The 25,914-nt window shown below is 37.4% G+C and overlaps 1 protein-coding gene across 2 annotated transcripts in view; it reads right to left on the bottom strand.

Annotated features, from left to right (window-relative positions):
• The window catches only part of PPP4R1 (protein phosphatase 4 regulatory subunit 1), a 59,343-nt gene that overhangs the window by 15,163 nt on the left and 18,266 nt on the right, over nt 1-25,914 (bottom strand). Inside the window, exons 3-11 of one of the 2 annotated variants that reach the window (XM_040632727.1) lie at nt 25,344-25,428; nt 24,222-24,328; nt 19,786-19,928; nt 18,954-19,100; nt 16,359-16,466; nt 16,152-16,217; nt 15,315-15,473; nt 11,035-11,162; nt 3,897-4,420 (exon numbers count right to left, since the gene is read on the bottom strand). In XM_040632727.1, coding sequence (XP_040488661.1) covers nt 3,897-4,420; nt 11,035-11,162; nt 15,315-15,473; nt 16,152-16,217; nt 16,359-16,466; nt 18,954-19,100; nt 19,786-19,928; nt 24,222-24,328; nt 25,344-25,428 — 1,467 coding nt within the window. Of the gene's footprint in view, nt 1-3,896; nt 4,421-11,034; nt 11,163-15,314; nt 15,474-16,151; nt 16,218-16,358; nt 16,467-18,953; nt 19,101-19,785; nt 19,929-24,221; nt 24,329-25,343; nt 25,480-25,914 lie in introns of both variants that reach the window. The other variant, XM_040632726.1, reaches the window with a different exon arrangement.

Consider the following 25,914-nt stretch of genomic DNA (forward strand, 5'->3'; position numbering starts at 1 on the left):
AGGACACACTGCCACAATAAATTTAAGAAAACTGAACACACAGGTCTTCATCAAAATCTGCCTTTTACTTAATATGCAGACTGAAATCCCAGGAACCAGGGCTGGTTTAATCGTGGATTTGTGAAGAAACACAGTCCCCAGTGACTCACGCTCAGAAGCTGGGACAACCTAGAAAGTGAATTTTACTCCTTCCCTGAAGAAGCTGGTACAGCTAAAAGAAAACTTTATAATAATCTCTCACTTTTCCACACAACATACTGGTGGGTAGTCACAAATTCCTAACAATTTATTGATTTCAGTCAGGGAACAATATGATTTTTCTGACCATGACTACCAAAATGGCCCAATTCTTCCACTGGGCCTACACTGGGTAGAAATCTGTATTTTGTGAGCTTGGGCATTTTTCCTTTTATCGTCTATGAGTCGAGCTATAGTGAAACCAAGGTGGCGTCAGTAATGCTACTCAGAGTTCAGTCCTCAATCAGCTTGGTGATTCCAAACACCACAGACTGTGAAATTGCCCTAGACAAAGCCAGAAAAACCTCAAATTCCCTAGGTAAGTATTTTAGAAAAGATCTCTTACACCTTCTTTGTGTTTTCCTACTTCCCTCTCTGGCCTTCCCTGTAGGGTATGTTTCTGTTCTATGACTGAGAAAGGGCTTTCTTCTTCTGACAAGAGTATCTTTCTAGTCTCTGGAAACACATTTTTTTGACTAAAAGTCCACAAAGAAAGAACCCCCACCAATGCTTTGACGAAGAGAAGAGTTAAATTAGCGAGACTGGGAAGCAAAGGTCACCTAGTAAGCAGCAGCCGCAGCCTTGTGACGCTTCCCACCAACGGTCACTAAGGGCTAGCGGGGAGGGGAGGGAACAAGTGCCACAGGCTTGGAAATGCTGAAACTCAACTGAGCACATGCCCAAAAACTCTTTCTCTGTGCGGTGCTGCTTTACCATTTTCCAGGCCTGCTGACAAAAAATTACACATGCAACACAACCAGTTCAAAAGGGTGGACATTTCCCGACAGTTTGTGGCTGCCCACAGTGGCAGAATTAGAAATGAGGACACATCCAAAATTAAGGTATACCCTTTAAAACACCGTAATTTGGAAAATTAAGGCATAGTTACTGAAATTTAACATAAGTCAAACATGCCCTCGGATTTCAATGAAATAAAAAATTCAGGACTTCTGTACCTAAGAAGAAAATGCCCAACGCTGCCCACCTAGGTTTTACTGCAGAACGTCGGACGCAGGGGCAGTTCATATGCTAAGCGTCACCCTGCTGTGCTCTCTGAGGCCGGGATTTTGGTCTGGTTTGTTGCTACTATATATCTAGTGCTTAGGAAAGGAGCAGACCCACCAGTAGGTGCTCCGTAAGTAATGCTGAACGAATCAATGAACCAGTGCATATGTTAGGAAAGGTCATCATTACAGACGGAAAGAACACTGCAACAGATTTCAATGACAGCAGGTGTAAGAGCTGCACCAGATAGAGCGGATTAAATGGCAATACAGTACTCGCACTGACATCATTCACCTGTAGCCTGTGCACTCACAGTCCTATTTTAAGTAAACAGGATTAGCCATCTTCTGAAACACAAAGTCGGATCCTCAAACTTGTATGAGCACAGAGCTCTTTTTTAAAAAGCACACTCTCACGAACACAATTTTTAACATAGCTTATTCAAATATTTCAATGACCATCTGTTAAGCGCTGTGATGTGTCAGAGATTTAGCGGGCACTGGGATGCAGTGAGCACTCCCAGGACAGGCCTAAGAAGCTGAGCTAATGATCTTTTTTTCAAAAAAATGGAGCATAAAATTGATTCAAAATATATGTTATTGAAGTTTGATCAACTGAATAAACTGACAAATAGTAAAAGTTTTAAAGCTAAAAGCTTTTTTTTAAAACTAAAAGCTGTAAAGACAAATGTTTATCAAGCTGTGAACAGCTCGAGTTTGAGGTGTAATTCTGCGTCTCCAAGCTCCTCATCTGGGGGTGGAGGAGAGTGAGGGATGGAGACAAATGACACAGGTAAGACTCTGATGAAGGAGCTAACGAACAACAACCTCAGTACTTGCTACCTCGTCAAGCTGTCCTAGGACGCAGACTACTGGGTCAGGGGTAAACATCAGTGACAGGAGCCACACTGAGCAATGACCGAAGAAAGCAAAGCTATAAGGCTTTCATAAAAAATAATCTACCACGAGAGATTAGGGAAAAAATAGGGTATTCTATTGGAAATATTCCATCCTCTGTTCTTGCCCTTGCTGCAGAATATATTAAACAGGAATGATAAAAATAAGGAAACAAAAAGGGAGTGAACTAGTGATACACAGAATAACCAGGATAAACTTCAAATACATGATGCTAAGCGACAGAAATCAGACTAAAAAAAGGCTTCTATTACTTGATTCTATTTATGTGGCATTCTGGAAGAGGCAAAAAGCACAGGGACAGAGAACGGGTTGGTGGTTGCTAGTGGCTGGGCAGGGAAGGAAGGACTAACTAAAGGTGTACAAAGGAATGTTCCTCGAACGGTATCTGTATCTGACAGTGGGGTGGTTACACACAACTGACTGTGTGTCTAATCTCACACAAGTGTTCATTCAAAAGGCTGGATTCTACTGATATAAACTATACCCCAATAAACCTAAAAGAAAACATGAAAAAAAAATGAAACTGTCTGCCAGTTAAAATAACGTTCAACAATCAAGGATATGAATTTGCGTTCAATCAAGTCTTTTAATTTTTCTCCAAGTGTAATTATAATAGGAAATCTTTAAAAATGACAAAGCCGATAAAGATAACTGAGAATTTAACCATCACTGATGCAATTTTCAAAGTTCAAACACAATAGGTTTTGTATGTTTTATAAGAATACTGAAGCTATCTATCACTTTATCTGCTTTAAAAATGGGCATTTCCCAACATTGAGCAAACTGACAGTTTAGAAATTTTAGCTTCTGGAACTAACAAGGTGAAAAAAGGAAAAGGGAAAGGAAAGGAAAAGAGAGAGGAAGAGAGAGAGGGAGAAGGAGAGAGAGAGAGAGGGAGAGAAAGGGAGAGAGAAAGTCAGTCCACGAAGTGATAGATCTGAAGATCTGTAGTTGTGGGAGATTTTCCAAAATTGGTTTTGTTTCAGATTTCACTGAATGGTTACAGAGAGTCAGGCGGAGGGCTTTAGTCTTCAAAGGAAAAGACAACACCTGCATCGGCCCCAGCCGCACATACCTTAAACCACGACCCGAGCTCCAGCAGGCAGAACAAGGGGAACTGCCTCAGGGTGGCTCACTTCCCGCTGACTCACTCAGAACACATTTCCCCTTCTTAAGAGGGCCCTTTTTATTTTAACACAGAGCAACGTTTAAGGCCATTGTTCACAATGAAAGAATCTGGGCGATACACGTGTAACCCAGTGGAAAAAAGTCGAAACTGAAAAACCAAAACCCAGATGACTCTTATAAATGTTTATAGCTCTTAAAACTTCATATTCCATGGGAAACAGATATCTGTCTACTGTTAATAGACCACAGTCCTTCCTTTGAAAGCAACACTGTATCTGCTATTTTATAAAAAAGTTAAGCAGACCCAGAACAGAATAGTGAAGGCAGGGCTCCAGGCTGGAATTGTAAAGCACCGTTTGACTGACTGTGAAAATGTCAAGGTGAGTGATCTGTAAATCAAGAAATCTGTGTATTATGCTGCAGTTAGCAACACAGTGATGAGCTCATCGAAATGAAACTTCAGTATCAGATTAACTGTATTTATCAAGACAAGAATATTCTTATCAAAATAAGAATAAATTTTTAAAAGGTGATTTTCCTAGGACAAAAGTCAGCAAATAATATTTTGTATCAGCTTTAGAGCAAAGAATCTGATAGACTCTTCCATACCTTTAACATCTGGATCATCAATGTGCGGCTCTAGATTTTCTATCATTTCTTCAAGTTCCTTTCTGGTGGCCATAGTGATATTTGAAGAACCCGGTACGGTGACTTCAGAGGTTTCTTCTGGTGTCTCTGGGCTGAGAGTATCCCCAGAGCCCTGCTCAAGCTCTATATCTAGATCTATTTCAGGAAGAGGAGTCCTCCAGAAATGGAAGGAGTTGTACAATTCCTGATCTAAGAGAGCTGAATCTGGTGAACTGGCGCCACCCTCTGGCCGTAATGCAGATTTGCAGTTAGCAGGCTTTTTATCATTCTCATTACTAGCTGCTTCCTGATGAGATTCTGAGGACAAAGTACAAAGTAAAGAGCTGTCCATTGGGACACTTATTTCACCTGGAGATTTCCTAGATGTTTCAGCATGATCTTCCACCATGTTTTCCAGTTTGACACTGGAATTACTAATACTGGGATCTGAAGTAACATCCTCTGGCCTGATCTGTACATCCTCTGGGACTTCTTGATCTCTGATCCTTTTATTGTTTCATTTGGGGAAAAAAAAATGAAAGTATAAAAATAATTACTGAAAAAAACTCAATGAAAGACACTACATAAAGTATTTAGACAAGTTCAATATTAAAATTTACAGATTATCCACACAAATTATACTGGTAGTACTTCTTTTTCCATCAGTTGTTCTGTGTTCAGAGATGTAAACATCCGTTAAGTGTCAGTCTAGATATTAAAGCATTACATGAGTTAGAAAAGATAACATTGCAGAATCCCAGGATTCTTAAATACCAGGCTAATTTCAATAATAAACTAAAGAAAAACTGTAGGAAGATAAATTCCTACAATGCACTTCAAAAATGATCTGATTCTTAAGATTATGGTATTGCCACTGCTCCAATGATGTACTGAAAAGCTGAGAATTAAAACCTATTTGCTTTTATAAGAAAGAAAAGGGAAAAACCTCTATACAGTATTAGAAAAGATCCTTATTTGCTATCTCACAAAATATTAAAATCCATCTTAGTGTAAATTTTTATTTCTTCTACACTTTCCAGCTCTACTCCCAACGGTTTTCCCAAAATTAAGTCATGACTAATTAATAAGGATGATGGTACAAGCTCCTGAAGCCCACTGACCACCACCATCCACGACCTAAACTAAAGACTCCTTACTACAGTAAGTTTTAACGTTTATCCGCTAAATTTTATTTGACTCCATTAAATTTAACAAACACATATTGAGCACCCACTAGGAGCCAGGGAACGAAGCCAGTACTGAGCACCCACATATGAATGAGATGCAGGTCCGGTCAGGGAGATCACCATTAGAGGCAAACAGGAGAGCCGAACCGGTAAGCAGGTAGCTGGTGGACAGAGTGGTAAGTACAGAAGTGCGCCCAGCGAGCATGGAGGCAGGGTGGAGCTGAAATGAAAAGGCTTAGAGGAAATGACAGGAGCAGTGTGTAGAGGAACCAGTAAATGTTTAGGAGGCTACAGGGAAGAACATGCATTCAAGGGGAAAAAAGCATGTGCAAAGGCAGGAGTGACATAAAACGTGCAACATACTCTGAAAACAGCCATCAGTTTCTTATTAAGAGACGGAAATGGTGGGTGACCAGGGTGAAAAACTTTGCCAGAACCACCGTATTCCATACCCAACACCTCTGGAATGGATCCAATGGGCTACAGGGAACAAGGCAGGAATTAGGAAAACTGCATTTTTAGATGTGTTATTTTTGAGAGAGCATCCTGGAAGTGGGGCAGAAAATGGGGCGGAGGTGAGACAGGAGGCGGGGCTGCGGAAGGGCAGTGAGAGCCGGCGAGGACTGGGTGAATGAAGGCAGTGCGCTGGGGCTACAAGAAGTAAACACATTCAAATGATGACGAGACCAACAGGATCTGTTTACTTATTTACTGCATGCTGGAGATGGGAAACAAGGGGAGGAATCTGGAAGGACTGCCAAATTTTTGGCTAGCACAACGGAACAGATCGTGGTAACACCAACTAAAAGTCGAAAACACAAGAACAGCGTAATGAGAGGGCTTATGAGTTCCGTGGACAGGGTGAGTGAGGTATCTGGGTTGTATTCTGGGTGGGGACGTCCATGGGAAACCAGTCAGACACCAGGGACCAAGTTGGAGGTCATCGACTCAGAAGGACGTGTGCAGGGCTTCGATGTGCGCGAGGCAAGAAAGATGAATGGAAACACGACAGGCACACCGAGTCACAGAGTGAAGGCATTTTTCTCGGGATGCCTTAGAGAAAGAGGTGAGAAGGGACGTAGGAACCGCAGGCATGGGAGACGGATGAAATCACGGATAAAGCAATGTCCTTCTAATAAGAAAGAATATGAACTCAAGAACACAGGTGCACAGATTCAATGGGTCAACACACACCTCTTTCCTAACAAACATGAGAGGGAAGTAAGAATGGGTGTGTAGGTAAATTTGAAAGTGAGCGTGGGGAAAAAATTAAAGGTGCTCCCTGAAACAGTACGTGTCTTTAAATACAGACAGTAACAGATATTAAACAGGAGGCTCACCAGGACTGTGCAAACGGAAGGTGACATGAACACCTGTGTAACATCCTAGTTAAGTAGCCACCATACATGTTCCCATGAAATTATCAACTTCCCTCTGATTATGCTTTATCTCATGGTAATGTTTACATTATTTTCAAAAAATATATATTTTTAAAAACACATGAATATGTTAATGAAACTTGAAAAAATATGTAAGAAGTCATCTGAAAACATACCACACAATGATAGCATTTTACTTCTGGTGTTTCCCTTCTATTCTTCTAACCATAAAATAGACAGTGGGCGCACACAGTAGAGTTGTTACACCTGCGGGAGAGCTGGCCCCGAGTTCTTCGGTCCTTGCCCCAGCTCCAGCGCTGTATTACCATAAACCTGTGAGCCTTTCGCAGCTCCACATTTACTCCGTATTCATAAGGAAGAGGGACTGGCTTAGACAACCTTTAAGAGTCCTTCCCTCTCCAAAACAGTTCTTGAAGCTAGTGCTGTTACGCCAAATGAATGCCTTCTAAACCAATTACATATTTTCCAACCCCGTGGTTCTTATTAAAAGACATTTTTTCTGTTGTTTTAAAGAATTTAGTGGGATAATTGGTGAAATTTGAATAAAGTCTCTTACTTAGATGACAGTATTGTATCTATGTTAATTTCTTAATTTTGGTAATTGGACCATGGTTATGTATTAATGCTTGTGTTTTGAGGAAATACACAGTGAAATATTTACGAAAGGTAAAAAGAATATCATGTCTAAAACCTCAAAGTATTCAGAAAAAAAGATCAGTAAAGCAAATATGGTAAAATGTTAATAAGTGGAGAATCTGAAGGGCATATGGGATTCTTTGTGCTATTTTTGCAGTTTTTCTGATAGGAAAACTAAATTTAAAAAATTATAGTAACAAGATATTGTTTGGTGGGAGTAGAGACCAAATGAGTTAAAACTATTACCTGATAAATTAAAACACACACACACAAAAACCTGTATTTAAAATGCCCAAAAAGAACCCAATTAAAAGGCAATGATTCAGAGGGTACCTGGGTGGCTCAGTGGGTTATGACTCTTGATTTTAGCTCAGGTCATGATCTCAGGGACCTGAGATGGAGCCCCACCTTGATGGGAGCCTGCTTAAGATTTTCTCTCTCCCTCTCTCCTCAAACAACAATAAAAACAACAACAAAGGCCCTTCAGTATGCAAAACTATTCCACTGGGCCTGAAACTCCTTGGTTACTATTCTCACAGTGCCATTAATATTAAACTTTAATATTCTTAGGAAAAAAAAAAGAATGGCCACATCATTCTATTTGTCTAATGTTACATTACTAGTGTGTCCAAACTTAGAACTCCTAGAATCGTTTTAAGGAGACAAAAAAATTTTCCCTACTGTTAAATTCTGGGAGAATTACTACATGTATGAATAACAGTTGCTTCAAAAAGTCAAATATATGTTATCTGAATACTGATTTTTCCCAGAGCTGGGAGCTAGCTAGTCAATGCAAGATCAAGTTGCTAAATACTAAAATTCTGATATTCTTAGTTGTCAGATTTCCAAATGCTATTACAAAGCAAAAATCGTTCTGAAAGCTGAAGAGACCTCTGATTCTGCAAAATGAAAGAACTACCCCATCTCCTAAGGGATGTGGGTAACAAGAGCTCCAGGGTAAGCCAAAAATTTCCCTAATGGAACCTTAATTTTCCTTTAGTGTCTACATAAGTATCCTATTAATACCCTCCGAGTTCTGGACTAGAGACTCTTGGCCTAGAAAAATAAGTACACGTATTTCCAGGAGAAAATGACCTGTGGGACATCTGGTGAAAACAGCACTATATCCTGACATGAAAGCAAAGAACATACATCTTTCCTGTACTGTGAATTAGCTCAATGAAGTTTTCACATCACTGAAATACTTCCCAATTTGTACCAAGAGCCATCAATTTTACTTTCACGCAGTTGACATCATACTAAACTGACGAAAAGTGGTGTAAGTGGTGTAGCTACGTGAGGCTTCGGAGATTAAAGATTTCTTTACAATTCATTCAAGGTTTATTATGTGCCAACTATGTGCCAGGCCCAGTGAAGGTGCTCTATACACAAAAATACAGAACTCGACTGCTACAAGCAGATGGACTTACAGTCTGCTGGATGACAGATGCAAATACACAATTGAAAAGATACGGATCAGAAATCAGTGCTCTCCTTCCAGTGCTGACAGCCAAGATGCAAAAGCTCTGAATTTCCAAAAAAACTCAGGGAAAGATTCATGGAGGTAGTGAGTCTAGAGACAGCAAACACACTGACAATTCACTTTGTTAAATGGGTATGGATGGAACAGAACAGCTTCTCAAACAGAAAGCAAAGAGAACCAAAAGAACATAGTATTCAGAGAACAATAAACAGCTGATCAACTAAGAAGAAAAGGGAATGCTTATTTTACATAATTTAAAAATGCAAATATGAATGTTTAACTCTGCTTCTGGAAGTAGCCTTTATTAACACCTTCCAAGAAGCGTTAATAGCCTGATCTAGGGTGAAAGGTAAGTCTGGCATACAAAGTTAGAGGTTTAAGATCAATTAAGGCTTCAGAGAGCATTAAATGACATTAAATGTTTCCAGGATCAAATGAAACTATATAATTATAAATAGTAGTGGAAACAGACTGTCAGAAACTTGCTTGAATGATCTGAATTCTAGGAAAATTGAGAGGACCTTGAGAACAGAAACCAAGTTCTTGATTTCTATCTATAGAAGCTGGTTCATAGTAGGTGCTCAATTATTTTCTGCATAATCAACCAATCAATCAATCTTAAATAACAAGTTTTAAGACACCTTAGAACAAAAGCTAGCGCAGTATTTAAGAGAGGGTAAACAAATGGTTCTGAGATTAATAATACATAGGACTATTTTTTTTTTTTTTTTGAAGTTAGGAAGTAAAACTACACAAAAGCTTTTACGGTATTTAACACAACTCCTTCCTTAGCCAGAAATTCTCTCTTCCCTCCCCTCTATTTTTAACACGATTCAATAAAGTCTAACAATATAGTGAAAATCCAATGCTACAGAGAGTACTGACTTGACATTGAGACATACCTCATTAACAATGGAAGAGGAATTAAGGTTTGTAGGTAAAAGACAACTACCTTTAAATACCTCTTCCAGTAACGTCCTACACAGGCAGTCAGTACAACTACTGGCCATGGTAGCCACACCAATTATTTTGTCTATAAAGTTTTATTGGAACACAGCCAAGCCCATCCATTTATGTACCATCTATGGCTGCTTTCATGCTGCAAAGGCAGAGTTCACCAGTCATGGCAGAGACTGAAAATATTTATTATTCGGCCTGACCTATACAATTCTCTGTAAATTTATATTTTCACTTACTAGACGCCTTCCAGATTTAAAAATAAAGTTATGTAATAGTCTTTGCACAATTAGGTAGTGAACAAGGTACACTGACTTTAAAAATGAAAAACAGATAACATTTCCCCCCATCATCACTTTTGTCAAACTCCTTGTAGCAGCTGTTTTTCAAAAGAACTGACAGAATCTGCTTGCTAGGAAGACAGGTTTAGAGTGATTTTCTTCCTTTACAAAAAACAGTACCTCAGGTCTGTTTGGCTATTCAGCAGGACAGTAGGAGAACGGGCAAAAAGGTAAAACAAGGCAGCAGAAGAAAGGAAGAACTGCCAAATCAAAACACCAAGAAAGCAAATATCACAGTATCAAGACCTACAGAAGAGAATGTCCATTAGCATCATGACAAGGGAGGGAAAAGACACTATGGTAACTCAAGCATTATAGCAGGGACTGTTTCAGAAACAGGTTCTAAGTTATTTCAAGCGCACACCTGTAAAAGTGCATATTTCCCATGCACTAAATTAGGCTTGATTTTTTCCCCCCTGAATATATAGTAAATAAATTTTAAAAACTAAAGCTCAAAATTTTTAATGTAAAAAAAATTTAGAAAATCAGAGTTGTCCTTTTTATTTTAAAATTTAGTTGCCCTATTATACTTAAAGTTGATATTCTAGTTAATAAGTACATTAATTTGGTGCTAATCATTATAATACTTTCCCCCTCGATTAAGAGATTATAATCATCATTCTGCAGAGTTCAAGATCCACAATTAAATTAATTGACTGAAAGGAAAAATAATAGTAAGAAATGGACTACATACTAAAACAAACATATTCCTAAATTAGATTTTACCCCTTAAAACACTAAACGCTTTATATTGTATAACCATTACTGCATCTATTCTAAATGTCAATAGATGGTTTACTAGGTAACTAACTTATTAAATAAACTTATTTAAAAATTATCATCACATCTACCATAAATGGTATAAATACTTTTCTCCACGGCTGGGATCAAGCTCAGCGTGCTACATGCATCTTCATCTTCTCACGTAAGATGTAACTAACCAAAGAGACATGTAACAAATGTATGTAAAATATAGCTCTTGAAAAATATTTACCAATTTTTACCATCAAGAGAAATAGCAAAGTCTCCAAAAAGAACACTTATTATAAAACAGAGGAAATGAAAAATATGTTCACAAGCAATAAAGCTGGAAACCAAAGTTTAAAGAAATCATACCTGTTTTTGTCTTCGACTGGTGTATCTTCTGAGCTTTTGCTTTCTTCTTTAAAATACTGGCCTGAGCTAGATGGATTAGCAAAAGTAGATATGAAAGGTCCCAGAGACTGAAAAGCTGCTTGGCGAACCTAGAAGAAAAAGAGGACAGTAATAAAACATAAAAATAAGAGATTATTAACAGTCTACTTTCCATATACCGAAGTATGGTTAAGACAGTAATAAGGTGTTTTCTAAAAAACCTTCCCAGATTCAGAACTATAAATTGTTCGTCTGCTAGGACGTAAAATTCTTCATAAACTATTTTCTTTTTTACTTTCAATTTTTAAAAATCTGGCTTGAGTATTTAAACGATGAGAATATGAATATGAGATCCCAGAAAGCATCTGCACGAAACTAAAGGAAATCCTGCAGTCTTCTCAAGGAAAACAGAATGAAGAAAACCGAGACTGCCAAACAGAAAATAGAGAGCAATAAAGTTGACAAAATGTGATAAATACATTTCATGTTTTCTGGTAGGAAAGACTGTAATTTGCTTCCTACAAGGAAATGAGACAGACACGCCAGAACTATAGACACACTTATCAGAAACAGAATATGGACTTCAAATATATTTCACAAAAATATGGATGCACATCCTACTGGTATCCATGAATGTCTCAAGTAGGAGAGCTGAAAAAAAAGGTTATAGAATTTTATTTCATATTGTACTCCTGTATTATTTTTGTAATCTTGATTATAAAAAAAATTGTGGGAGAGAGGTTTTCTGAAAGGAAGCAGGAGGACGGACACAATCTGAAAGAGGCAGCTATGATGGGAGAAACCGCAAACCAATTTCTCTAAGCCCTGCTCTCGAGGCATAATAATACATTTTCCATGGTTTAAAATGAGGATTACATGACGTGTAAATTTTGCAAGGGCAAATACATGTGAAGCATGCCCATTATTAGTATTTACCTTCTGGGGGAAGCAGATACAAGACGATTCAATTGGTTAAAAAAAAAAAAAAAGGCTAGAATTATACACAAGATAGCAAAAAGCAGCCTATGTGTGAACTTACAGGTTGTTTTCTCCTTTACAGCCAATAAATGTTACTTTCATAAAAACATAAAAGGTAACTTTTACAATTATCTGCATGAGTTCAGTCTACTCTGGATGCTGTTGAACCTCGCAGCTTGCCTCAGTTATAGGGTTTACATACACCTCAGATGACAGATTTAAGCAGTCCTTCATTTTAATATAAACATATTCCCAAATTAGCAGCAAATACTGTATATCACTGAGGAAGACGATGACAAAGTCTCAAAATGAAAACTTCAAATAAGCTACATAATCTTTTCTAACAATCTTATACATTTTAAACAACATTAAAGTTGTGCTAAGGCTTAACAGTCTTTCCCTCTATGTAGAGTCTGGAAAATGAATATGGTAAGGCTGAGATCTATTTCAGGCATGACAGTGTAAGGAGCACCACTGACCCACTCTCCAGTGAAATCGTTGAAAATGGAAAAACAAACAAACAAACAAAAACCCCTAAAACCCCACCAATTACAACTTCTGAAAACAGTCCTAAGGGCAAACAACAAAAGAGGGAATATCTATAAATATTCAGTAAAAAAAAAACCCCAAAAAACAAAAAAACCCTGAAGAGTCTGTGGTATTTGAACCAGGGAGGCAGAACCTCTCATCCAGATGGCTGCAGCCAACAACACTGGCCTTCCTCTCTTCTAGCTTCTAGCCAGGGGGCTTTTGAGGTTTTTCATCCTGCCCCCAGCTACCTGTTCAGCAGCGTGGCACTCCCTTCTCTTCTGCACAACGCCCACTGGTAGAATGGAAGCTCTACCTTGGATGTGGCTCAGAACACTGGGCCCTGAGAATACTCAGAATACAGTCCCTGCCCCAGCTTGTAAGGCCAGGATTGATGAGCCAAGAGAACCTGGGCGGCTGTCCCTCCCACTGCCATCAAAATGTGGTCATCCCAGATGGGAAGTAGGTATGAGGCATGCCCAAAGCTGCGCCTCCTGGAGGGGGAGTAAGAGTCCACTAACACCTTCCAGCCAGTCACTAAACAAGCAAGAAACAGTAACAAGCCCCAGAGAGAGATACAAGTACCCAAATTTGCTGTATTATCTAAAATGACCAGTTTAAAAAAAAATTATAAGGCATGCAAAGGAACAAAGAAGTATGATTCACAGGATGGGGAAAAAAATTAACAGAAATTACATGTGAGAACACTAAGATGTTGGACTTAGAAAAAAAACCTTCAAAGTGACCATTTAAATTGTTCACGGAACGAAAGAAAAGCATGAGTAAAGAAGTAAAGGAAGGTATGAGGACAGTGGCATACCAAACACAGGTTAATAAAGAGAACCAGATGGAAATTCTGGAGTTGAAAAGTATAATAATTGAAATAAAAACTCACCACATAAACTTAAGTAGATCTGAATTGGTAGAAAAAAAGAACTAGGGAATTCAAGGTATATTAATATAGATTAGGCAAAGAACAGAGAGAAAAAAGAAATGAGGAGTCTTAGAAAATGTGGGACTGCATTAAGGGCACCATCACGTGTGTAACGGCAATACCAGAAGGAGAGAAGAGAGACGGTGCTTGAAGAAATGATGGCGCAAAATGTCCCAAATTCACGGACATCAATAATCTACACATGAAAGAAGCTCAACAAAAGTAGGATAAATTAAAAGAGATCTACAAACACATCATGGTAAAAATGCCAGAAGTCAAAAGCAAGATGAAAAACTTGAAAGCAGCAAAAGGAAAGTGACATATCACTTACAAGAGAACCGCAATAAAATAAACTTAATTTTCTGGCAAAAACAAGAGAGACTGGAGGGCAGTGGGAAGAGATAGTCAAAGTGCTTAAAGATATTAAAACAAAACAAAACTGTTAACCAAGAGTCCTATTACCCAACAAAGCTATCTTTCAAAAATGAAAGCAAAATAAAGACATATCCAGATAAACAGAAACAGAATTTGTTGCTACCAACAACAGGTTGAAAGCCAGTTACCCCGGATGGTAACTCAAAGAAAAAAGGATGATCTTAAACTGCTAACTTAATCTTCCACCTCAAGACACTGGAAAAATAAGAGCAAACTAAACCAAAAGCAAGCAGAAGAGAAGGTATAATATAGATTACAGTGTAAGCTAACAAAACAGAGAACAGAAACAGAGAGAAAATCGGTGAAACTAAAGCTTTAAAAAGATGAACAAAACAGACAAACCTTTAGCAGACTGGCCAAGAAACAAAGAGGTAAGAGTCAAATTACTAGAACCAGAAAGAAGGGACATTACTACTGACGTTACAGAAATACCAAGATTATGAGGAAAATACTATGGATCGTATACCAGCAAATTAGATAACCTACATGAAACAGACAAATTCCTAGACAAACTACCAAAACTGACTCAAGAAGAACTAATCTGAATAATTTTCTAATAAGTGAAGATTATCTGAATAGCGCTATAACAAGTGAAGAGATTAGTAAACAAATAACAAACAAAACAGAACTACAAAGTCCAAACTGAGATGGCATCACTGCTGAATTCCACTAAACATTTAAAAGAGAACACCAATTCTTCACAAATTTTCCCAAAACAAAGAGGAGGGAGCCCTTCACAACTTGTTTTATGAGGCCATTATTACCCTATTAACAAAACAAAACAAACCCCCCCAAAAAAAAGCCATGGCAAGGAAGCTATGGACTATTATCTCTTACAATATGGATATAAAAACCCCTAACAGGCGCCTGGGTGGCACAGCGGTTAAGCGTCTGCCTTTGGCTCAGGGCGTGGTCCCGGCGTTGTGGGATCGAGCCCCACATCAGGCTCCTCCGCTATGAGCCTGCTTCTTCCTCTCCCACTCCCCCTGCTTGTGTTCCCTCTCTCGCTGGCTGTCTCTATCTCTGTCAAATAAATAAATAAAATCTTTAAAAAAACAAAAACAAAACAAAAAAAAAACCCTAACAAATTAGTAGCAAACAGTTCAGCAACATATCAAAAATTATTACACTATGGCCAGGTGAGACTTATTGAAGGTTTAACACCTGAAAAGCAATATACCACATCATATCCTTAGAATGATCATGATTTCTATTTGTACAGTTTTGTTCAGTTAAAAAAAAAGTTAATACAGTAGCTTGCCTATTGTCTACTCCTAAAAGGATTAACAATAACATACTTTACTAAATTATTTCTTAAATTATGAAATCAAAATGTTTCGTGTAAAATGTATTATTTTACAAAAATGATAATTAGACAAAACCCTACCCAACGCGAAGGATCACTGATCAAATTAATAAACAGTGCTGACAATTTAGTCCGTCGGATTTCTTGACACGTCGCACAGGAAACAGCCATGAAGCATTCGGCACAAGCTTTCCGGACTCCCCACACGTTATCGGAGCAAAGCTGGAAAAACCTGGGCAGCTACGCAAGGACAGTGGTGTGTTAGGCAGACAAACGCAGGTTTCAGTGGTTCATTTTATTTCATTTTCTGCTTTCACAGTGTTTCAAAATATTAGATTTTCCTTTAACAATTTAGAAGATTTGTTTCATATTAAAACTCAGTAATTTGAAATAAATCACACCTAATTCACGGCACTGTTGACTGGAAAAGCAGAAAAAATAAATACAGCTTAAAAGTTATACACAAGCTTGCACCTAAATGTTTTGCCTAATGGATGGTTTCAGAAACTCTTCAAGTATGTTAACTGGTACACGAAGCATGTATATCCCATGCACTAACCACTGAAAAATAACAAGCTGTAGATTTAATTTGTCACTAGAATACTTGAGAGTTGCAATAAAATTACAGATTTCTTTGAATAAGAATTGATTTGTTTGATATTGGGAGAGGTAAAAATAAATCAATGGTCCTTATACATCACATATCTGCACTTTTAACAAACTGTAATCAAAACATAATTCAAGTGCCTAGATTATAGAAATTTAAACTCCTGAACTCAAAGTCATATTATCTTTCAGGTTCACATTCACGGGATTGTGTTAAAATTTGGGGGTAAATGTATGCATTTTGAAGTTTACATATTACTCTGTAACGTAGTGCTTACTCCTTTATTACCCCTTTATTTCTGCAATACTTACCAACATCTCCTCAGTAGCTTGCTGGCCAACTACACTGCAAATATCTCCAAAATTGGCAGCACAGACCTGACAACAAAAGCATCACTGACATTTCAAAATCTTACATACACAGTGCTTTTAAAATAATCTTTTAAAAAAGTTTCACATATCAATACAGTAACCACTAAAACCGTGTGTTCTTAAACAAACAAAACGCCTAAAAAATACCTTTCGAACATGAAACATTCTGCAATCACAGCACATCTCACAAAACCTAGGGAGGATAAGACGCTCTGTAATGTCCTTCCCAACCATGGGAGCCATTTTGCACATTATCTAAAATGGATAAGAACAAAAGCACACTGAAAACATCTTCAAACTAAGACTTTTCCAGTTAAATTTGTTAACTTATTAAAAGTATACACTTTAGGAACTATAAAATAGGTTATGGCATCATTATCCCACATACATCACAAAAAACATTTACCTTATTGATTCAGGTTCAAGGTAGAAAAATACGTATTTACTATGACCAATAAAATCAACCAATAATTACTAAATGCACAGTAAGCCCAGAGAAAATCTGAAAAATTTCATTTTACTATAGTTTCAATCTTATTAATCATTTTGCCTGATAGCTTTAAAAGTAAAACACATTACATTTTCCCAGTAAGAAAATAAATGGTCACTGTTCAAAGGAAAGATTATCCACAAGAAGAATTTGGATTTAGTATATTTGTACTGCTAAGAAAAGACGCTCTGGAGGCAGTCCTTACCCTGCAAGGTACCGTGTTAACAGAAACTCGTGCCTAAGAGAACTGTGTCCCTTGGTTCTAAGGAAGGCAAGGACCCAGTTCCAACACACAGAGTTTCAGGTAATGCAGTTCCAGGCAAACTATGGATGAACTATGTTTGAAAACCAGCCCAATGCTACATAAATAAATTCCCCACACCACCGCCCAGTTAGTACAGAAAGAAATCTGATGGTCTGCTATTATTACACCTACTCCTAGCCCATATAAACATGATTAGAATAGAGATTGCAAAGAGAGAAAACACTATCCATACAGGACATGACTGACTCCACAGAAAAATTCCAAGGACTCTACAAAGAAGCCATTAGAACAAATAAGTGAGCTTAGGAAGTTTGCAAGACATTATGTCAGAATCAAAAATCAAATGTATTTCTATAAATTAGCAATGAAATGAAAACATTTAAAAACGGTATATTCACAACAATGTTAAGACACATAGTTCAACAAAATATATACATGTGCTCTGTCTACTGAAAACTACCGAACATTGATGAGAAACATAAAAGACCTAAATAAATGGAGAGATCTACTGTACTCATGGATTGTTAGGTGGGCGACCATCTCCAAATTGATCTATAGCTCCAACACAATCCCTATTCAAAATCCCAGCATCCTCAGAACTGGAGAGAACAGCTGTATCTCCCAAATCCCAAAGCTGTTTTTGTTCTTTGACTCTATACTGTTCCTGAGCATTTTCAAGCCCTAAAGATCCAAAGTTATATACTGTATCACTGATCTAACATAATTAAATTCATCAGAATGAATTATTTCCAAGATAGAGAACAACTAGGAAGCCAGGGTGTGCAGAACATGGTAAAATAAATAAACCAACTATAAAAGAATCATGGGTTTCATAATACTAGTGCTGGATATAGTCCATTACAATTACAATGTTTCACTATTGTTAAATCCCATAAAAATAATAGAGCAAGTTAAACTGCTCAGTTATGAAAAAACTGATTTCTTTCATTGAGGAACTTGTGAAATAAAAATCTACATTTTGGGATGTGACAGAGGTGCTGATTGTACAACACAGTGAATGTACTAAATGCTAACTTAACTGTACACTTTAAAATGGTTTTTCATTATGTGAATTTCATTTCAATAAAAATGGTATTACTGAAAAGTATCTAAATTTATTATTAACTGGCATGGAGTATCTAAAAAAATATAATAACGGAATCAAGAAATTTCCAAGGGAAAGGGGACTAATTTATCCTATGATCCAGAAACACTATCGTATCAATAAAGCTGCTATTATTTTAGGGTTTTTATTTTTTATTTTATTTTTAAGTAATCTCTACACACTCAGCTTTGGGCTCGAACCCACAACCCCGAAATCAAGTGTCACATGTTCTACCAACTGAGCCAGCCAGGCGCCCCTATTTTAGGTTTAAATAGTAAACTCTCACTATCCAAATAGATTTGAATGTTTAGATGGATTTATTATAACTGACTTTGTTATGTACATGATTTAATCTGTGTGGCTTTCTTCTAATCACAATTTCTATCGCATATCATATATCATTATAAAATTACTTGCCTAATTCTCCTTCCCCCAAAGACCACACTTCAAGGGCAGGAGCTATTTTTTTCCCCTGTGCTTACATAGTGCCGAGAAAAGTGTTCAACAGCAATTAGAGTTTCACAAACATTTCTTCACCAGTACAGGGTTTTTGTGTTTTTTATTTTAACTGCATGGATTACTTCTTCCATCTTCTTTTTCCATAATCAGGGATTTACAGTTACTTATTCTCTTGCTGCATATCTTGCTTTCTCAGAGCCCAGTGATAGAGCCATCTAATTCACAGGTGCAAAGCATAATATGGGGCCCACAGAACAGACCTTTTTTGTGTGCCTATGTCCCTTTCTAGCCCTAATAATTTGTGGCTACTTTGATACCTAATATGTATAAACTCCATAGCACACAATATAATATTTGAGCACCTCCTATTTGTCAATACAGTGACTAATTTTTGCTGAAACAGAAAAAGCACCTTCTACTTACAGCCACAGCTTCGGTTTTCACATCATCGTTGCTATCTGGGGCAGTCAGCTCTATGAGGACGGGGCACACTCTGGTCTCCACATCGAATCGCTCAATTAACTCCTGCTCCAGCAGGGCCAGCAGAGCTGCCTGACTTGTTTTTCTTACCTGGGAAAAGCCAGCAGTATGAACAAAGTACATACATGATGTAACAAAACTCTATTACTTCATTTTCATAAAACTGAAGACTTTTCACCTCAACTTAAAGGGATTCATAACTGGCAAAACCCTGCAAGTAAAAACTTGTTGCTATTTTTTCCAGCTATTGCCGACAGCACTTGGTAGACTGTGATACGACAAATGAAGTGGCACAGAAAAGCCATCCTTGGGGGGGCGCCTAGGGGGCTCAGCTGGTTGGGCACCCGACTCTTGATTTCGGCTCAGGTCATGATCTCAGGGCCTGGGATTGAGCCCTGCACTGGGTACCCCACTCAGCGGGGAGTCTGCTTCTCTTCCTCTCCCTCTGCTCCTCCCCCCATTCACATGCTCTCACACGCAAGAGAAAAGCCATCCTTGTGAAAGGTGACTCCCAAATTAGCAAACTTCCTGAGGGACACCCAAGAGGGTACACGTGAGAACGCAGCTACTGGGCATTGTCTTATAACAGCATTAAGGAGACTTCCTAGATTTGCCAGACTCTCAATATATCTTGTCTAAGACACACAGTCATTTTGAAAAACAGAGTAATGAAGCTGAAAAGGAAAAGACTCAAATGAAACCAGCTTGGGGAGGCCATTCTACATACATCATACTACAAACATTTCCAGTAAGAACATGTAAATGGCACTCTTACCTGATTATTCTGATCTGCGAGATATCTAACCACGATAGGCAGTAAGTATTTGGAAAAAGCATATGGGATTGAAGGCCGGTTTTCTTGACAAAACAATGCAATATGAGGCACCTGTTCCATCAGCTCTGCTCTCACGGTTGGTTCTATTGAAACAACAGAAATGTGAGCAAACACATTCTCCCACAGTAACAAAATCCTTGCCTGGACTTAAGACTATTTAGGAAAGATGTGGACTTCCATCCTTGACATAAAAAGGACTTACACAACGTTTTCTAACTCTAGGATCCATTTCACAATCATACGCAGGTTAACCCCACGAGTAAAAGGAAGACCCTCCTCCCATCCCAGGCTTCTATCTTCCTACTGTGCACCAAGTACGCAATCATTTCCCATTATGACCAAATTTATCCACCACCGACATTGTGTCACATATGCTAGTTAAATACCCAAATATTTAACAATCAACAAAATATGTATTATTCATGAATTATTTAAGAGCCTCCCAGGACAAGTCATAAGGACCAGTTCCTAATCTAAATTTAATCAACAAATGGAGAATTTACAGTAAAAATTAAGACTAAAATGGTAAGTGACCATTAAAGTAGGCCAATCAAGTTAAAGAAACAAAAAAAATCTAAAAAGACCCAAGTATGTACAGCAAATTTCAGTATGACAAATAAAGCATTTCGAATCTCTGGGTTTCAAAAGGATGAACTGCCTACGAGTAATGGCAGGAGAATCAGTTATGTGAGAAAAAAAAGGATTCCCATCCTGCACATCATACATGAATTCTAAGTGAATTAAAGTTCCAAACTTTGTTTTTAAAGATCAAAAGCACTACAAGACAACATTAAAAAAATGTTTAATCTTGAGGTGAGAAGCCCTTCCAAGGCAAACAAAGCCCCAAAACCAACTTAGAGACCAACTAATTCCGCTTTATAAAGCCTCCATTATAGACAACAGGTACCACACTCAGTTAAAAGGCAAACCAGCCTGGGAGAAAATAATGCAGTATTAATAACTAAATACACAAAGAACCCATTGTTCAAATGAACACAAGAAAGAAAATAAGGAAACAGACAGGCAATTCTCAGAAGAAATGCAAGTGACTAAGACACATATAACAAGATGGATTATCAATACAATTCATTACATCAGACCTAATTAGAACTTTGGTACCTATTAATGATTATATCACTACAGTTACTTTAAGGTAAATATGCATGCATGGGTCCAGAACTTTAGATTTCAACAAACAGAAATTAATGAAACAATCAGCAGAAAATATACTAGCATCTTACAAAGCTAAGAATCTTATCAACAAACCAATATTTTGAATTTCTATTACATGGCTCTGCCATTTGAAGTTAGACAGTAATTGAACAAAATAGTGCTTCTGTTTTGAAAAATACTTAATTAAAAACAAAACAAAACAAAACAAAACATAGGCCTCTCCTTTTCTTCACTGACCCTGAATTTGCTAACACTGACCTAATACATATTATATATATTTTTGAAGCAAAAAAAAAAAAAGGATACAAGTTACAGTTCTGGTTAAGAATGAATCAGTAGGGGCTCCTGGGTGGCTTGGTTGGTTGGGTGTCTGCCTTTGGCTCAGGTCATGATCTCAGGGTCCTGGGGTTGAGCCCCGAGTTGGGTTCCCTGCTCAGCCAGAAAGTCTGCTTCTCCCTCTCCCTTTGCCCTTCCCCACTGCTCATTCTCTCTCTCTCAAATAAATAAAATCTCAAAAAAAAGAAAAAAGAGAGAGAGAATAAAATCAGTAACTTTTCTTTCTTCAAAGCCCTGCTTAGGCAAACAGACCAATGGAACAAAGCAGAGTCAAGAAATGAACACATTTTGGGAGGAACTGAAGTGCTGGGGAGGGATTTCAAAGCTACTATGATGGTTGAAGGGTATGAAGGAAGAGAAGGGAGTTGAGCCTAAGGTCTCTAACTTGGTGGGCTGGGCTGATCATGATGCATATATTCCACTTTCCTAAGCAAACAAGGAGCTTAGAACTTTTCAATATTTCATCTACCTTATCCATATCAACTTTTATCTTGATTTTTTTTATTCCCCTAAAGTTGTTATTCATATTTTTAGGATTTTACACAGCAAATGCTTATTTAGGTTTACTAATAACTTACTAAGTTCTTTTTCCTCGTCAGTACATCTTTCATCCAACTCTTTTCCAGTTCAATTAAAAAAAAAATCTATAAATAGAGTTACATACCAACAACATGGTAAGCTTCAGAAGAAAAGAACATATTCAGTATGATTCTATATAAAGTTCAGAGGGGCAAACTAATCTATACACTTAGCGGTCAAAACATGGATTACACCTTGGGGAAGAAGAACAGGACAGAAATGAGGAGGTGCCCTGAAATGGTTTCTGGGGTGCTAGTTCTCTCTCTTAATCTGAGTACTAATTACATGGGCCTTCATTTTGATTTACTTCATGGAGCTGAAAATTTATAGGCCATGTACTTTCTGTAGTTTTATTCAATATTAAAGTAACAGAGTTCCCCAACAAGTGTTTCTGTTGCCCATCGATGTCACCAAGTCAGTCCACACTGGTACCTTACTGTTCTACACCACAAAAACGCACTCTAGCATGGCAGTCTAAGTCCCTATGATCTAGACCTCGACTGCCTTATTGAACAGCCTCATTATTTTAAACTGTAGACTCAGTAAACTAGTGACCAAATGGGCCACTATCTGAACTCCTTACACCTCTAAACCAGTCTTGTCTTCTCCTGAGTATGCTTCTTCCCTTCTCTGTACCTCATCATTCTACTGAATTCAACTCAATGTCACTAACTTTCTGAAGCCAGCACCAATCCTCTCCGTTATAATGTACTGTTTGTAAGTTAGTTGCATTCATTAAACTGTTAATCTGATAACAGAATTCTTATTCACCTTAGTAACTGCTCTAGCATTTATTCCAGCATCCGGCATAGGACTGTGCACTGTATTATGTTTACCAAATGAACAAAAAATGTAAATGTCAACACAGATAGTTATCATGAACTCAACAACTTGAGAGAGTATTTTTTAAAAATCTAAAGTTGACCCTTGAACAACTAGGGGGCTGGGGCACTGACCCCTCCCTGTGCAGTAGAAAATCCACATATAACTTTTGACACCCCCAAAACCTGACTACTATTAGCCTACTGTTGACTGGAAGCCTTACCAAACAAACAGTTAACACGTACTTTTTATATGTATTGTATACTGTATTCTTAGAATAAAGTAAGCTAGGGAAAAGAAAATGTTATTAAGAAAATCGTAAGGCAAATACATTTATAGCACTGTACTCATTGAAAAAAAAACCTGTATCAATGGACCTGCACAGTTCAAACGCTGTTTGAGGGCCAACTGTATATACATACATATATTTATAAAAACAAGCACTATAGGCAGCAAACAGGTAAAAGAAAATAAACACAAATTCCTCCCTAAAGAATATCTATTCTACTAAAAAAAGGAATAACCACAATGCAAAAAAAAAAAAAAAAGATAAGTGAAAATTGTAATTGATGAGATGCTCCTAAAACCGTTCTGGAACAAGCATACAGACATGAGCGAGCAATACAGTATCATTAGATATCATCACTAAGTTATTTTTAAGCTTACAGATTTTTTTCTACCCTATAGGAAAATAAAAAACCACTTAAGGCTTATGTAAATAGTAAAACATACTCCCCCATAAAACAAACTGCTCACCAACGATGAGCCCATCTAAAAATAAAAAATGAGACTGCTAACATGCTAGAAAGTTTGTTAAAAAGTGAAAAATAACACATTTTAATAAAGAGATAATGGGTTTAAGAAAAAAAAATATTTACTTTTGAATTGTTTCTAAAATAGAAAATAAAGATATGCATATGACTTACGATTAGGTTAAAATGGTAAGTTTTATGTTACGCATATTTTGCCTTAAGAAAAAATATTTTTAAAAAACTTAATATAACCATATTCCAAGCCTGAAGTCAGGTTTACCTCTTTCTTAAGCAGACCCTCCTATCTTCACTTTGGAGACAAAATGCTCTAGTTTTATGACTGATTCACATTTTTCACAAGTGAGAAAGCACAGGATAAGGAGGCATTTCATATTTGCCTAAAATAACTTACAGCCCGCTTCATCCCTTTTAAAATTTATTCAAAATTATTTTTAAGTTTTTGGTAACCCTAAAATATTAAGATACATGATGCAAAAACAATTTTTAGATTTTTCTGGTGAGAAATTTCCAAAATTAAACTAAACAGACCAACTACAAAATGTGAGTCTTAAGAAATTTGTATTTTCTTCCTACTGATGTATTTGGTAATTTACATAGGAAATCTTTTAAGAAGTCTCATATCACACTAAGTTTTCATTAGTTTTTAAAACCTCAAATTTGGTAAAAGAAACCTTTCTCTGCATAAACATATACCTGAATCGTCAGCTAATCTGCTAATTCTTTCCAAAACAGCAATGCAATCTCTCTCATCATCGCAGACTTCCCTCAATGTGTCCAGCAAACTCCGGGCCACCATTTGTCTAACAGAAAAAGAAAACGATATAGTGTTTAGTGGTGTTAATAAGTAATATTTAGGGGGCGCCTGGGTGGCACAGCGGTTAAGGCGTCTGCCTTCGGCTCAGGGCGTGATCCTGGAGTTCCGGGATCGAGCCCCACATCAGGCTCCTCTGCTATGAGCCTGCTTCTTCCTCTCCCACTCCCCCTGCTTGTGTTCCCTCTCTCACTGGCTGTCTCTATCTCTGTCAAATAAATAAATAAAATCTTAAAAAAAAAAAAATAATATTTAGAATTCCAAAAGGTAGAATCTACATGGTTTTAAAGAATGTTTTTCTTAATATATTTTATAACATAAAGTCACTAATTTCCTAAGTGACAAATGCCATATGGATTTTATTGTAACAAGATGAGACCGAATATTTACCAAAATATTTTTCATCTTTAACTGAAGTGACAAATTTCTAAGGTCACTGAAAATTTATAAAATTTCAGTTATCTTTAACTATCAAGTAATAGGAAAATACACACATTCTTCATTATATAAAATATTACCTTCATACATTTTTACTAAATGAGTTCTATACATCTATACTCAAAAAATTTAAGACTTTCAGATTTCCCAGAAAACCGATACAGGTATTCTGGGGACCACAGCTGGAGAAACAATGCATTAGGAAGAATGTCCCAATCCCCTTGAACATCACCTGGCACACAGTAGGTATACAACATCATCTGTTGAAAGAATAATATACTCCCCTCAGTAATCACTTTACACAAATATCAAAATTATGCCTAACAGCAAAAAAGTAATGGTGGTTGTTGTTATTGTTTTTTGCCAAAAAGCAAAGAAAGAGTGCCAGATGCTTACGAGGATCAAAGAGTAAACAATTATAAATGAGGCCTTGGCTGTGATTATTAACAAAACACGTTGACTAAGACTACACGTTAATATTACTTTAAGCAGGAAAACTGTATTTTCCCTACGGAAAGGAATGTAATAATCCTTCCACTTCCACAAGGAAAAGAATATGCACATACCTGTTAAATACGTTCTCACTTGCAGCATACTTGTCCAATCTCCCCAGTGGCGTCAACATTTCATCTTGTGAGACAAAGTCCAGGGCTGAAGGTATAATAATCACATCAGACTCTGAGCTGTAGTCATCCACACCAACTATCAGAGACATCAGAAATACTCCTTATAACACTTTGAAAGTAAAAAGTACCCCTTGCCTGTCTGAAGCAGCTAAGTAAAATGGCCTTTAATGTTTCTGGAGTGGGATAAAGGTTCACAAGAGACTCTTCCATCAACTCAGAAGCCATGAATGACTGAAGGATGCTCCCCTCCTTTTTCTATAGATACATCTAGATGTCTCTAGAAACACAGGGGTCAGAGGCTACAGAAACTCAGAGTGGAGTGATCACTGAGAACTTACATGTTCAAGAACACTAACAACTTGTAAATAAATAAAATGTCAAACACTGGTAAAGTAAATTCTGCAATGCAGTCAGAATAACTCACACTATAAGCAAAAGAACAAATATAAGAATTACAGCAGATGTCTCATCAGAAACAATATAAGCCAGGAGACAGTAGAGCATGCCTTAA

This window comes from Ursus maritimus, unplaced genomic scaffold (genome assembly GCF_017311325.1).
Source record: "Ursus maritimus isolate PB19 unplaced genomic scaffold, ASM1731132v1 scaffold_18, whole genome shotgun sequence".
Taxonomy (NCBI): domain Eukaryota; kingdom Metazoa; phylum Chordata; class Mammalia; order Carnivora; family Ursidae; genus Ursus; species Ursus maritimus.